We start from the raw sequence: 15170 nt of genomic DNA, 5'->3' as shown, positions 1-15170 counted from the left end.
ATCTAATAGTTTGATATTACATAAAGGGATCATCAAGTTAAGAATCTTAAATGTTAGAGGCTATTTGTGTCGAGTAAAAATATTTTATAAAGAACAAAAAGAATGGGTACTTTTATGGGTGAGTTGAATTTTACTGATTTAAATAAGAAATAATTCAAAGACATTCAGTTACAAATAAACATGTATCTTAATGCAAAAGCTTATACCAGCAAGGGTGCCCTCTTTTAGTTAGCAATTTAAACTTTCTTCCAGGTTTGGAGGTTATAAAATTCTTAGTTTTTTTTTCTTTGAAATGGTGCCACACGTTCATCATTATGTTATTCATAATTCATAATTTTGCCACAGTGTAAGTCTTACTTTATTTGTTTTAGAGAAAAGACCAGTTAGCAAGCCAGGGTTATGGAATGCCGCTGATGTGGAAACTTTCCCAAATGACTCTGGGCCTAGGGCAACACCTTTTCATTAAATGACATAAGTCCCCTGGTCACCCCTTTGCATCAATCACATTTAGTTGGTAAATAATAAACATATCCTGGCCCTGGCCTGGTAGCTCAGTTGGTTAGAGCATTGTCCGGATACACCAAGTTGTGGGTTAGATCCCTGGTCAGGGCACATACAAGAATCAACCAATGAATGCATAAATAAATGCAAAAAGAAATCAGTGTCCCTCTCTCTGTCTCCTTTTCTTTCTCTCTAAAATGAATACATTAAAAAAAAAAAAAAAAGACAAACAAAAGGCAAAATAACACATCCCAAAGTAAGACATGCACTCTTTTGGTAAATTGAAAAAGAAACAGAGGCCATTTCTCTGTGTGTCACTACCTTACATGTTAATTATACTTCTTTTTCTCATAACACTTCTTTTTCTCGTTAGCTTCTGCAAAAATTCTTATAAAATTGTGTTGCAATCAAATTTTGCTGGGCAGACCTTTGTTTTAAAAAACACAAAAAAAAACCCACAACCAAAAATTGTTTTTCAAAAGTTTATAAAAATATATTATCCAAATTTATTGTATAAATCAATAAACATATAAAACATTTCAGAGTTTCTGTGGTCCATTCCCCTCCGCTGACTGTCCCCAAGGGTGAGCAGCGGTGCTCTGGGGGAGCGCCCAGGCACTAGGCAGCTTTGCCCTCCGGGCCCGAGCGCCCCTGCTCAGGGGGAAAGGACGGCAGTAACAGTGGGATTTGCACTGCACACTGTGCTGTTTGCCAAGTGTAATCCTACTGGGGAATGGCCCAGCCCCTGGGCTGAGCTTTCCTGATACCCACACTCGCTGTCCCTGAAATCAGAGACCTGCTGTGTAGGCAGATCCCCTGCAAAGCATCCAGGCTGCCCAGTATAGGCGGGGCTCCGCCTACCACCTGCTTTGCTTGTGACTTTATGAAGACCAAGAGGGAAGCCAATATTTGGAAAACTCTTTCCTCAAATAATTTGAGAAAGTTACTTCTGTGTGGCTCCTAAAGGTTTTCTCTTACCTTTGGGCTTATCTGTTTATAATGCAAATACACTTCACTTATTCGGGAAACCACTTGCTTGAAGATGGCTTGCCTGACTCATGGGCTGTGGTGAATGAAACTCCAAATACAAATGTAAAAGGAGTTGTAAAGGCTGAAGAGGGCCATACAGATGAAAGTAATTATTGTTATATATAAAATGAATGGAATGCTGTATGTGTGTGTGCACATGTATGTGCGAGTGTGTACATGAGTGTGTGTGTGTGAATAATCGCAGCGGTTAAAAAGCGTATTTAGATTTACACTTGCTGTACTCAACACTGAGGAACACACCTTCCCAGCGCCAATGACAGGCATTACCTGCTCAGATAAGGCCATAGACTTTTCTTCTGCTTCCTTCAGGCAAACCTCCAAGGCCTTGAGATGTTCCAAAGTAAACGTCATCTGTCCAGCTTCCAGGGACTCTTTCTTTAAAATAATAATTAAGTATTACTTTTAGACATGGATAGTTTCCTGAGCACGTCTCAAACAACTTTATGGACTAAGGATAGGCTTCATAAACTCACACCCATCATCTCTTTTCTTCTTCAACACAGTAATAAAACAGTGAAACGTTACAAAAACAATAGTCTTATTTAACATTTAGGTTCTAAAGGAAAGGTAAAAATGCATAATTAAATTATGACCATCAATAACTTTAAAAAGTTAGAATCAAATTGCCCATGTTGGAATTTGGTCGGTCTACAACTTTTATTCCTGATACAAAGGAAACTTCCCTTTGAGACATTAAGACCAAAATTTCACATTCCTAATAAGAGATGTCACCTAGAATGCCTGCATTTTTAACATTCACCTATCTTGTTTTCTGAATTCAGAGACGCTTTTGTTTCCTCTGTCACTTTCTTATCACAAGTTCCATTACAACAAAGATACCACAGGATTTAGACTCAGATCATCCTTCCTCAGAACACAGCTAATGAGGCTCAGATCAGCAGATGTGTAGGCTTGGCTTCTGAAAATGGTTCAGAAGTTGCTTTTTCTCATCTAAAAGCAGAAGAGTCTGCAAAATTGGCATGGAAATAGCAGCCACAGGCCCTACTGAGACTGGAGTGCTTCCTGACTACTCTTTGGCTAATGAGACAATTAATTACAATTACACAGCAACATGAAAAGTGAAAAAGGGAAATCCGCTGCTTTGTTTTTTTCCCTTTGCTTTGGGAGCCCACCGATATTCCGCATGTACATCTCCTGATGATACAATAGAGCCATCTGGTGGTAAATGGAACCAGAGGAAAAATAAAGCATTCGTTCAGTTCTTACAATTGTTCGTACAGTACTCTGACCCTTAGGGCCCTGCCACAGGCCTTGGATATAAATGAAACTTACGGGATGAAAGGTAAAGGAATGTTGCTTCTGTTCCAAAACAGCCTAGCTCCTAGGTCACAAGTGGCTGCATAATCTCCCCCCAAAGCCAACTTTTGGGGGATGAACATCTTGGGCTAGAATGGTGATACTTGGGATAAACCAGTGATCCTCAGCATGCCATGATGATTCCAATAATTTTAAGAGTCAGTCCAAAATCGCAAAAATGAGCCTTAAAACAAAGCTCTTGTGTATTTACACTTACAGGTAATTTATGCTGCAAAACATTTTATGCAGAAAGGGGAAATTGTCAAGAGGCCAAACTTGTACAAAAAGATTGCGAGTCCCTGATGCAGGCTGCTGTTTTTAGAGATAATCTTCTGGTATAATGTAGGATCTTAAGAGGAACTTTTTAAAATTCTTGTGAGTAGAACAAGTAAGATCAGCTAATCTGTTTCTCTAGGTCTTTTTTCTCCAAACACCCCAAATTTCCCGAGCCAAAGACAACCATTTCCAGTAAGACAAAGCATTGTATGTAAGGCCAAACGAAACAGGCTTGACTGAAGACTGTTACAAAATAACATAGAACTTTTTGTACAGGTAGATTTAAGAAATTGTCATGTGCTATGGAACAGAGAGAGTCCTGAGCAAACTGTGAAGAATGCAGTTTATTGAACTGACTTGTCTTCTTGTTTCCACACTCCCTTAAGGAAAAGGGCCATAAATGTATCTTCACCGAGGTAAAAATGGCTTATACAAAGGCAGGTACTTTTTAACAGGGCTCAACTCCCGTTAGTCAAACAAAGAAATAAAAGTTAAATAATTTTAGAAATAAGTAAACACATGGGGTTAGGAGTTTCAGAGGTAGATGTGTGGTTTCAAGGATCTTTAAAAAGTTAGGTGTAGTCATTGCCCCAGTTTTGCAGGATGCAATTGCAGATGAGCAGAAGGGTGGGGCTTATATCATTCAGTTCATTCTGCTTCAGGCACATGGGGACACACCCTACAGAAAGCAATTTATGTTTATTATGAACATGAATCTGTCTTGGTGTTTAAGTAATTGAATGACTTATACTCAACATGACATCACATGTTGAAAACAGATGATACATACAGGTGTTTGGGGATTGAACCTGCGTCTGTGTATCTTCAAATGGTAAATTCCAGCAATTCAATAGAAATTTCAGTTTTTAATGTCTTCTCTTTATCTTAATATTTTCTCTTTTTAAAACTATATCTTTATTGATTCCAGAGAGAGGAAGGGAGAGGGAGAGAGAGAGATAGAAACATCAATGCTGAGAAAGTCATTGATCGGCTGCAGCCCGAAACCCGGGCATGTGCCCTGACCGGTAATCGAACCCTGATCTCCTGGATCCTAGGTCAATGCTCAATCGCTGAGTCATGCCCGGCTGGGCTATCTTAATATTTTCACCTAAATATCAAGCAGGTAATCCAGGTACATGTAGCTAAGATAATCAAGATGATCAAACTAAAAGACTACTACAGAGCATTAAAAATTCAATAGTTTGATTACAATAAATACACTAGACTATTATGTCTGAGTATTAAAGTTGACAGTCTACAAATTGACAAATCTTATACAAAATTATAAGAGTAGGTTAACTTTTGGCTGCAGAGGTTCCTCATTTGAGAATCTGGAGGAAGTATTCTTTTATTCTAATTTAAGTTTCCTTGATTTCTCTAACCTATGTCAGTCAGTATCTTTTCATTGTCCCCTTTCTTACCTTCTTAATTACATTTATTGGGGTGACATTGGTTAATAAAATTACATAGGTTTCAAGTGCACAAGTCTATAAACACATTATCTGTATATTGTATTGTGTGTTTATCACCCAACATCAAATCCCCTTCCTTAATTTTAAGTCGGTATTTCTTTGTCTTACAAGGACCTTGCTCTCCTTTCTCAGCCGTACAGGCCCCTTCCACTCTTTCAGTCTGATTCACAGTGTCTGATTGATCCAAATCCTCCAGCCACCTCTGAATTCATGTGCAACACTTACAAAGGCCCCTGAGTGCCAGTCAGACAGCACTGCGCTGAGCACTTACTAGGAGCTCAAAAAAGTAGTTGCTTGATTAAAGGCTCAGCAGTCAACAAGGTGGTTGCGCCAGAAGGAGCAGTCTGGCTGAGAAGCTATACCAGTTACTTCTTCGAGCAATATTTTCCATGCATCAGCCTGGGACCCTGACAGGGATCAGAGCCTTAGAGAAATTCTGCTTGGCGAGCCCAGGTGCCACACAGCACAGCTGAGAGCAAGAGTTGGGTGAGGGTGGCAGGGTTGTCCTGAGGATTAAATGAGATAAAGCAGGTAACTGCTTAGACAGGTGAAGTGCTCAATTAATGTGGTTATTAATAGTTGTATTAGCCCAACTCCTTTAAAGAGAATCATTTCATATGAAAACTTGCTAGCTTAGTTTTAAACCCTAGTAAAAGACATTCCCGATGGAGACACTTTTGTAACAGCGAATGATCAAAGGACAGCAGCGGGGAATTCGGTGAAGTATGCAATGGGAACAAAGTTAATAGGTTAAATATGTGCATTCATTTAAAAGCAAGATTGCTAAATAAAGATGTGGTCATAGACAGTTTCACCTTTACAGAAGAGCATTTTGACATGGGTCGGTTTGCTGCAATGAGATGTTCCTAGCAGCCTGCAGCTCCGTGTCCAGGGCTCTGGCAGCAGCCCTGCTCAGTAATGCAGTGACTTCCTGCCGGGTGAAACATGCTGCAACACATTTTGCAATGGTCAAGCCTCCTGCTTGATGACTTGTCTGTTTACCACTGCCATCTATTGTTCCTTCCCCCTGCTTGACGGGCACCGAAGGCTCTAAAATTCTTCGCTCTTTTACAACCTGTTCATATTTCTTACACGGTTAAAGTCTTTGCCCAGGGCCCTAGCTCAGCCCCTCACCCAGGGCAGATTGCTGTCATCCTTGCCTCCATCTCTGGTGATCAGAATTCATTTTTGAGGAGAAAGTTCATCACTCTCATGCCCTTTTGTGCTTAACTTTTGCAATAGTTTCTTAGGCTAAAATTGTAATTTCTATTTAGGCAGTGATTTAAAAACTCAGTTTTCTTGATTTCCATCCATTCTAGTGAAAACAGTATTCCTCTGTGTTGGGGTTGCCTGAGTAATCACCTAATAAGATATATTTTATTCAAAACTTGATCAAACTATAACTTTTGTCAAAGCCCAATGGAAAGAACATTCTAGAAAGTGCCTATCAACATGACTGTGAAGGAGACGGCACTGGGACAATGAGAGGTGAGCGTTGGAAGACCACATTCCGGACTTCACTGAGTGTTTGACTTGAGCTATGTGACCTTCAGGCTTCACTTCTTGGAGCCTCAGGGTGTTTTTCTTTCTTTCTTTTTTTTTTTTTAACCCCCACCTGAGGGTATTTTTTCCATTGCTTTTCAGAGAAAGTGGAAGGGAGGGAGAGAGAGAAACATGATGTGAGAGACACACGGATTGGTTGCTTCCTGCACACGCCCCAACCAGGGCCGCGATCAAGTCTGCAGCCGAGGTACATGCCCTTGGCCGGAATCAGACCCAAGGCCCTTCAGTCTGTGGGCCGACGCTCTAACCACTGGGCAAACCCGGCTGGGGCAGGGCCTCAGTTTTTAATCTTTACGTGATGGGTGGATTGATCAGGTCCCAGTGGGAAACAGATGGCCATCTGTTGGAATTACAGAGGGGAATTTGTTGAAGGGACTATATAGAAAGGTGTGGGCACAGTTAAGGACGTCAACAAAGCATGGTGAGGCACCCCCAGAGGTGAAGGGACCATTGCCTTACCTTAACGAGGCGGGGGAAGAGGTAATGGAGAATATTATTATAGGGTCAGGCTTGTGGAGAGCGCCACCCTAGGAGCTGAGCCTTTGGGTGGAGGAATACAGCTGCTGCCACCCTGTGCCCAGGCAGTGGCGGTGGATGGATCAGCAGAATAAGCAGCCTGACTCATCTCCTCTCTCTGTTCTGTCTGTATCTCCCTGAGCTGAACCCAGCAGGAAGCCAGAGAGCAAGAGCGCCTGAATGACAAGTCCAGAGAGACCAGCTTCCCTGGAAAAGAGCAGCGCAGGGGAAGGGTGGGAAGTGAATCCCGAAGGGAAACGAAGACACCTCAGGCCAAAGGGGTTTAATTGTATTAGTGAGTCCCAAATGCCAGCCCACAGATCAGTGCTGGATTATAACATTTTCACCAGTTAGCAAGGAAAGGGCAAAACTAAAGATAAAACTAAACTAAATAAAGAACATTGTGAAGTTTTCATGAAGCTACATTTACTCAATTTAGAGAACTGTCCTTTATTCTGAGATTTTGATCATTCTATATATTTTGGTGTTAAGAGGATGTTTCTTTAACAAACAGCGGTGATAATATATGGAAATTATTGTATTTAAGTGATCAGTTTTTTTCTTGAAAAAGTGGAAAAGTTGGCAGTTCTATTAGACCTCATCCTAATTATTTTGAGGATGGAAGTTCTTATGGGTTTATGAAATCTAAAAGTATAGAGACCCCCCCTAAGCCACCTGTTAAATTAGGTGATTTTTCCATAACTATGGTCCCTAAATTCCTCTGGACCAAGTTCAAGATGGACCAAGTTCATTCTTTTGTATTCAATATCAAATTACTTTAACAAGGTTCCAAGGTACTATTTTTCTAGGAAAAAACATGTTTCCAAAGGTCAGTCTTTCACAAAAGATTTAACTACTTTTCCATTTCCATAGCATCACTGAGAGAATAAGAGAACGGTACTGGAAAGGAATTGTTGACTCAGATTTTAACCTATAAAAAGATTGTTGGTGTGGAGTTAAAGAGAAATGACCTTGTGACATCTGATAGCTTCATAAATAACTTTAAGTACAGCTTACCCAAACTATGAAAAAGCCAACTCTTATTTTAATTCAGTTCAAAGCATTTCAATTTAGTAAGAAAAGATTTGATTTCTTTAAAAAAGAAAGAAAGAGGGAAATGCGGAGTTATTTAATAGGTACCGAGTTTCAGCTTTGCAAAATGAAAATGTTCTGGAAATTAGTTGCATGAAAATGTGAGCATGCTTTACACTCCTGACCTACGCATTTAAAATGGTTAAAATAGTCAATTTTATGTTATATGCATTTTACCACATTAAAAATAAATAACAAAACAAATGTATAAAACTGGTAAATTACAGAGTGAAGGAATTAATAAATGTTCAAATTAATTCAACTACTCTTTACCTGCTTGACAGGATTGTTATGAGAACAAAATATAAAAAAACTGAACATAATAACTATAAAATAAAACATAATAAAGAAAAAAATATAAGATAGTTTTACTGAAGGAAAAGATTTTGATTCCTTCAATAAAAAAAACACCCCCAAAATACTCTTTCTTCTAAATAAAATGTTGGTTTAGTGGAGCATGTGATAATGCAAATGCTTTTCCCACTTGAGTAGTTGAGTTTTTGTGACAGGGTTATTTATTTTCTCACACATCCTACATCAGTTTAGATTCTGAGTACTTCGGTGTATTGACCAGCAATGTTCTCTTCATCTCACTGTGTCTCAGTGTTTTAGGAGATGTACATGCCTGTAGGAAGAAGGATTTTTCAGGTCGGCTTGCACATAGAGAGATGGAATTTTACTGCCCACATGGACTAAGGTTTCTCAATTGAGCTTTGTGAATAAATTATTGCTGAACTGTGTATGATCAACAACAAATGTTTTACAATTAACAGTGTTCAGAATGAAGGGAATTTTTTCTGCCAGTAAAATTTAGGCTCTAAATAAGAAAACTTAAAAAAAAAAAAAATCTAAGAAATTTAACAGAAGTGATAAGAACTTCAGTACTCTAATGGTGTTCCCAAAACCTAACGTGAGAATCCTTAATTGAACTTGATGTTTCATGAGAAACCTTTTCCATGAGAACCAGCACCCCCACCACCACCCCCAAGCCTGGCATTTGCACAGACTCCTTTCTTTAACCAAGATATGAGGGAGAAATGTGTTAGGCATTCTTTTGGATCAGATAAAAGTTTAGCAACAATTTCCATAGTGCATTCCAATATGATAAGGTAAGCAGAGAACAGATGGGAGAGCTCTCTTTTGCTGTGAATTTCCACTTCTCTTAAGGTCTCACAGTCAAAACACTACTAAGAGGCATGGCTAGAATATCAGAGAAGGTAGAGTAGCATGCTCTGCACTAGCTACCCACTGGGCCTCAGTTTTCTCATTATTACATCTAATTCATCTTGCTCTCGTTGGTGGGTATTTGCCATTCCATTTTGAAGGTCCAGTGTATTTCCCTGTCTGGAGAATTTCCCGTCTCATGAATCCCATCCCCCAAAGTATAAGCAAAGAACTTCCTCTCAAGCATCTTTTGCAGCCAAGCCGTAGGTATGTGTCTCCACCGGCCTGAGACTTCAATATAGAAGATAGTGCTATGAAACAGGTGCCAAAGAGAATGGAACCTGACCAGGTTGGGAGAGTCATTCTTTTTCTGAAGCTGCAGTGCCAGAAGACTTAGAAGTAACATCTCCCACTAGGGGAAGGGACAAGTAACGTGGGGTATGTCCGGTGGCAGCAGTAATTGGCTCTGCACTGGAACCTGGCAGGGTAATTGTGCATGGTCTCAAAGCCCGACTCTCTGATTCTCCTAGAGATCCTCTGAAATACCTATTATCTTTAATAATTCATTTCCCCCTTAATACTAACTAGGATGGGTTCTTTTGATTTTAAATGTGAATCTGACTTATTATTACTTATTGTTCATGTGACTTTAAGTAAGTGCTTTTTTCTGAGCCTTCAGTTCCTCACGTCTAATTATACGTGGAAGAAATGATCATTCAGTAGGAGCTGCTGTGATGATTAAGTGTGGTGATGCGGAAAAATGCTTAGCACGATGCCCAATCTTTACAAGTAAGCTTTTCAAAAAGCATCTTCTTTTTAAGCTCTAGGTTTTATGTTTGTATGGTTCAGCTTCTGGGAGCTCACAGCATAGGAAAGAGCCAGGGAGTTGATCCTAAAGACCCCAAACTCTTAGAAACTCTGGTAGTCTTGGCATCATGCAACTGCATCTAGCCTGGCTAGTCCTTATTAGAAAAAGTAATCCACTGTGCATAATATAAGAGCAAAAATGTAAAAATGTACCCTTCTCTGCCTGCCAAAGAGGGTTTTTAGTTGGTCTGCTCTGTTCCTTCTCTTGCCCTTCCTAGACATGTTCTTGTGGGCTTCTGAAATGAAAAGGGAGGCAGGGAAGAAGACTGAGAGGAGCACGAACTAGGGCTGAAGGAATAAGTTTTCCAAGGAACTTTTGAGGAGAAAACTTGGGAAAAGCTGTCATATGAAAGAGAAGCTTGTAGAAAACAAAAGAAAGGATTTTAAAAAAATGTATCTCTGAAAAATTTCCCCACATACTGTTTAATTAATGTGGTTTAATCTTCAATATACCACCAGAGTTCATTGCACCCAGATGTAGTTTTGAGTTTCTGTTTCGAGCCATTCTAGTCATAAAAATCTACATTTCATGCTTTTATTCTTTCTTAGGAGTCTTATAAAAACCAAAGAATACATATTTATGTTTAAAAAATAGAATAAAACTCATTCTCTCTTGCAAATACAGTACAGATCTACTGGGGCCTTTTTCAAATCGAAGCTATATTGTGGGATCTTAGCAATCTTATTTTTTCTATATTTGAAACACATTGTGACTAAATCACTCTAGGAATTATTTTTTTAATCATTATTCATCAATTATTTTCAATGGAGACTTTAAAGATTAAAAAGGGGGAAATATGAAATTGCCTAGGAGGACAATACAGTAGTAAAATTAATAATCACCCTTCATTTTCTTACTGTGTTGCCAAAAGTATTGCATCATCTTTCAAGGTATAAAAGAGGAGTTGGCATTTTTATAGCCTAGTTTTGGCTTTCATTAAACACAGCTGTGAATACTAATTCTTTTCCATATTTAATGTCCAAAGAGAAGAAAATTGATAGAGGAGGACATTTCACAATTCTTATACAAATCAGATGAGTGAGAAGAGCAGCAGTAGCCACTAATCATAGGTGGCTTGTCAGTACTTGAAATGTGATTAGTTTGAATTGAGATGTGTTGTAAGTGTAAAATATACACAAGATTTTGAAGACTTCTTAGCACAATAAATAAGAATTTAAGATACCTCAATATGTTTTTATATTGATTACATGTTGAAATGACAATATTTTTGATGTTAGGTTAAATAAAATATATTATTAAAATTTACTTTCACCTGTTTGTTTAAAGTTTTTTTTTTTTAAATATATCTTTATTGATTTCAGAGAGAGGAAAGGGGAGGAAGAGAGAGAGATAGAAACATCAATGATGAGAGAGTCATTGATTGAGCCCACAACCCGGGCATGTGCCCTGACCGGGAATCAAACCCTGATTGCCTGGTCCTAGGTCAACGCTCAACCGCTGAGCCACGCCCAGCCGGGCTGTTTAAAGTTTTTAATGTGACTTCTAGCAAATTAAAAATTATAGGTATGGCTTGTAGTATATTTCTACAGTCAGTGCTATTTGAGATACTAATGTTGACAGTGGGATTAATTATGTTAGTGAAGAAGATTATGAATCTTCAGATCATGACTTCTGTAAACTTAGGTGAATGTCCTCAAGCTCATGAATCAGTGCATTAAAAATATATCTCTAAGGACAAAAAAGGAAATAGGATATTCTCACACAGCAAAGGCTATTGCACAATATTTGAGGATAAGGACTTGGACTTTTCTATTTGCTAAGAGGGCGTGTGATAGTTTTCTCCCGCCTTTTAAAATGTTTATGTGCCAGAATTGTTCCTTGATACGAGGAGATTTGCTATATTTAAATTATTAAAATTTCTAATGAGGTTTTTAAAAACTATGTCATTATTCTTATGTAAATTCTTTGGAAAATGACTTTAAAACAGTTTGATGGGTTTATTTGATTCAGATGGTAAATGATGATGACTGATTTCCTAGTATACTAAGGGTTGAGAACTTGAGTAATTTGAAAGTTACTTTGTGGATACTAAACTATTTTTTTAAAGTTACAAATCAGTTCTCAAACTGAACCATTTGAAGCTCACTCAGCATTACATGTTAAGCAGTCACAAAGAAAGTTATTATGGGAGATTTTTTCTAAATTTTCAGTAACAGGATTATTAAAATTATATATGAGAACACAAAGGCCAAATCCTGCTTTATTCAAAAGGAGAAGAGTAAATGGCATTCAGAGTAAGTCACCACAGGCACAGGCATTTCTATTTTAAGGAAGAGTCTAAGGAGTAAGAGCCCCTTGGGTAAGCAGGCTGTTCTAGAATTTACAGCATTTTCCTTGGGTATTTGAGGCAAGCACAACAGGACTTTGCTCCTTTCCGAAGAATGTTTCTAAACCACATTTCATTTGAAAATCTCTTACAACTTAATTTTACTTTTCATCAGGAGCATTTTCTTCCCTATCTGAAAAACGCAATGTGTTCAGCTACTCGATAACAAGCACATGAAATCATTCACATATTTATTGGGCACCTTTTATATATAGGTCCCAGTAGGATGAAGATGAATTAACCAAATCTGCTACCCTTCAGGAGCTCATAGTGTGGTAAAGGTTGAGAAAGGGTGGAAAGATATTCAGATAAGTGAACTTCAATACTATAAGAATGAGAGGAGAAAGGGGAAAAGACATGCCTTAAGCATCATCCCAAGCACAGATTTTCTATATATTATGTCTCCAATATTCAAGATATAAAAATGAAAGTGAAAACCTTCCACAATCCTACCATCCAGAGATTGCAACATGCTATGGATTATTGTTTGTGTCCACTGGCCCTTCAAATTCATACTGATTCCCAATGTGATAATATTAGGAGGTAGGGCCTTTGGGAAGTCATTAGGTTTAGATGAGGTCAGTCATCAGAATGGGGCCCTCATGGTGGGATTAGTGTTCTTATGAGAAGAAATCGGAGGGTTCTCTCCTGTTACCTTCTCTCTCTCCCACTGCCTCTCACCCTTCCCACTGCCCCCATGTGAGAGACAGCAACAAGGCAACCATCTGCAAGCCGGGACCAAATCACGCTGGCACTCTAACCTCTGACTTCAGGACTGTGAGAAATAAGTAAATGTCTGTTCAAGCCACCCAGTCTGTGGTATTTTGTCAGGGCAGCCCACGCTGACTAAGACCACATTTGGTGCATTTCCCTCTAGACTTCTGTGTGTGTGTGCACGTGTGTGTGACTTTTTAAGATGCCTAGCACCTAAAACATTGATTCATACTATACATGGTTATATATGGTTAAATTCTGATCATTTTCAATTAACAATATGTCATAGGCACAATCTATATTTGAAGGATGATAGATGTCATTTTCCATAATTTTTACCTTTAAAAATTACCTTAACTTTTCATGTTCACAATAAATTTTACTATGTCCAAATGCAGTTTCCCTAGTATTGGACAGCCCCATGATAAGCATATTTATATATCTCTGTGAACTTGTTTTTTATTTTCTTAATATAAATGAGAAAAGGGTTTACTGGATTTTAAAGAGTATGTACTTGATAAACATTTAAGATTACATCTTCCAAATGAACAGTCCCACCAAAACTAAATGGGAATCATAGTTTTCCTATAATAATATTTTCAATACTTTTTATAGCTGTCAAAGTTACAGGTAAATATGTCATCTAAGTTTTAAATTTTTTTATCTCTTTGCCTTCTATTGAGTTTGGACATTTTATTTGATAAATGCAATTTTAGACATCTTACTGAATATGTCTTCTTTTGTAAATTATGATTTGTGTCCCCTTTGTCCATTTTTTAATTTAAAGGTAAATCTTTTCCTCATTGATTTATATGAGACCTTAATATATTAAGGATTTTATGTTGTAATAAGTGTTACAAACATTTTCTATTACTTATTTTGAATATTAACAAATGCTTCTTAAATGGGTTGAAACAGTGGTGAGTGGTAAGTTTTCTTATGAGGTATAGAATTTTCAGGACTAAATTATCTTTTCATCTTTGTGCATTAATGCACAACTTTGAGGAGAAAGTCAACTTTTGCAAGAAGCAAACTCTGACCAAAACTTGGAGAAATGCTCGATTTCTCTAAACCTCCTTAAGCACAGCTAACACACCACATTGATTCAAATTATTAGATGTATTTTGAAATAAACCCATTGACTCTGATACCTGATCTACCACAAACAGCTCAGCTATTGACATGACGACTTGGGGTTATTATTCCCAGCAGCAAATTTCAGTTTAACAAAACCATCAAAACAAATTAAGTCTATGTTATCCAATCTGCTTGATGAGACAGGCAACCCGAGGCCCAGCTCTATCCCTGAGAGCCTGCATCCATGTGCTTCTCACTCTCAGGTCACCCCCATGCTCTCCCAACTTCTCTCCAAGCATCCAGATTGCTTCCCAAAGGGAGATTTACTCCCTTGGGAGAGGCTAGATTGGATAATTGTCCTAGCCCTTTCTGCCTCAGGGAAATTTTGAAGTTTTGGAAAGTACTTTTCTTCAGACCACAGCAATTGATGTATCGTTTCAAAGTCAGACTGACTGATCAGATGATCCCCAAAACACACTTCCCCCTTGGCCTATCTTCCTCTGATCTAAACTTTATTCAGGTTTCAGATGATGAGAAAAGTGTATGGGAAGCTTGAGTTTCTCCAGAATATTAATTCAGAGTAATCCTTGAATTTAACTATATATATTTAACTTTTCTATATCTAAATGTATACATTGAACTTCTGTCCCTTTTTTACATCTCACAACTTCCTTCCTTGTATACACACCAACTTCTCAACATTTTCACCCTCAGAGAAAATGAAATGTGTCAGCGCCACACAGCACAAGTTAGCATGCTTCCCCCAAAGAATGCCTGTTGTTTGGAAATTTTTGCCATTTGAAGGAGCCAAATGGAGAGAAAATGTCATGGGCATTTGACGAAACAAATTTGCAGACACTCAAATGTTTTAGTTTATAGAGGTCTTTTGCGCCACCCATGCCTCTTGGGGAAGTTTTGCAAAACATCCTATCTGTAAACAATCTGCTTCCGTGCCCCATGTTTTCTAAATTTATTTGCCTGTTGACATCTAAAAAATGTAAAGAAACACATTTGCCTGTGAAAACAGGACCTTTTGTTATTTGAACATTTGCTCTATCATAGAAGTTAAAAACAAAATAGGTCGTCTTGCCAGTTGCTTGTGAAGGATCATTTTCTGAGGGACACTTTCTAGTTTTTTGGTCAGCCTAGTTCTAAACTGCTACGGTCTTTTTTATGGTCTCTGTTATCAATTTAAATAGAACTTATTAAAGTG

General features: G+C 38.2%; 1 protein-coding gene across 1 annotated transcript in view; it reads right to left on the bottom strand.

The window, feature by feature from the left end:
- CCDC192 (coiled-coil domain containing 192) overlaps window positions 1-14064 on the bottom strand; it is a 153943-nt gene extending 139879 nt beyond the window's left edge. Inside the window, exons 1-2 of the mRNA XM_087815195.1 lie at window positions 14032-14064; window positions 1819-1926 (exon numbers count right to left, since the gene is read on the bottom strand). Coding sequence (XP_087671321.1) covers window positions 1819-1926; window positions 14032-14064 — 141 coding nt within the window. The remainder of the gene's footprint in view (window positions 1-1818; window positions 1927-14031) is intronic.
- Window positions 14065-15170: the final 1106 nt, after the last annotated feature.

Source organism: Miniopterus natalensis, chromosome 3 (assembly GCF_054644295.1).
Source record: "Miniopterus natalensis isolate mMinNat1 chromosome 3, mMinNat1.hap1, whole genome shotgun sequence".
In the NCBI taxonomy this organism is placed as follows: Eukaryota; Metazoa; Chordata; class Mammalia; order Chiroptera; family Miniopteridae; genus Miniopterus; species Miniopterus natalensis.
This window is presented reverse-complemented; position numbering and strand designations above follow the sequence as displayed.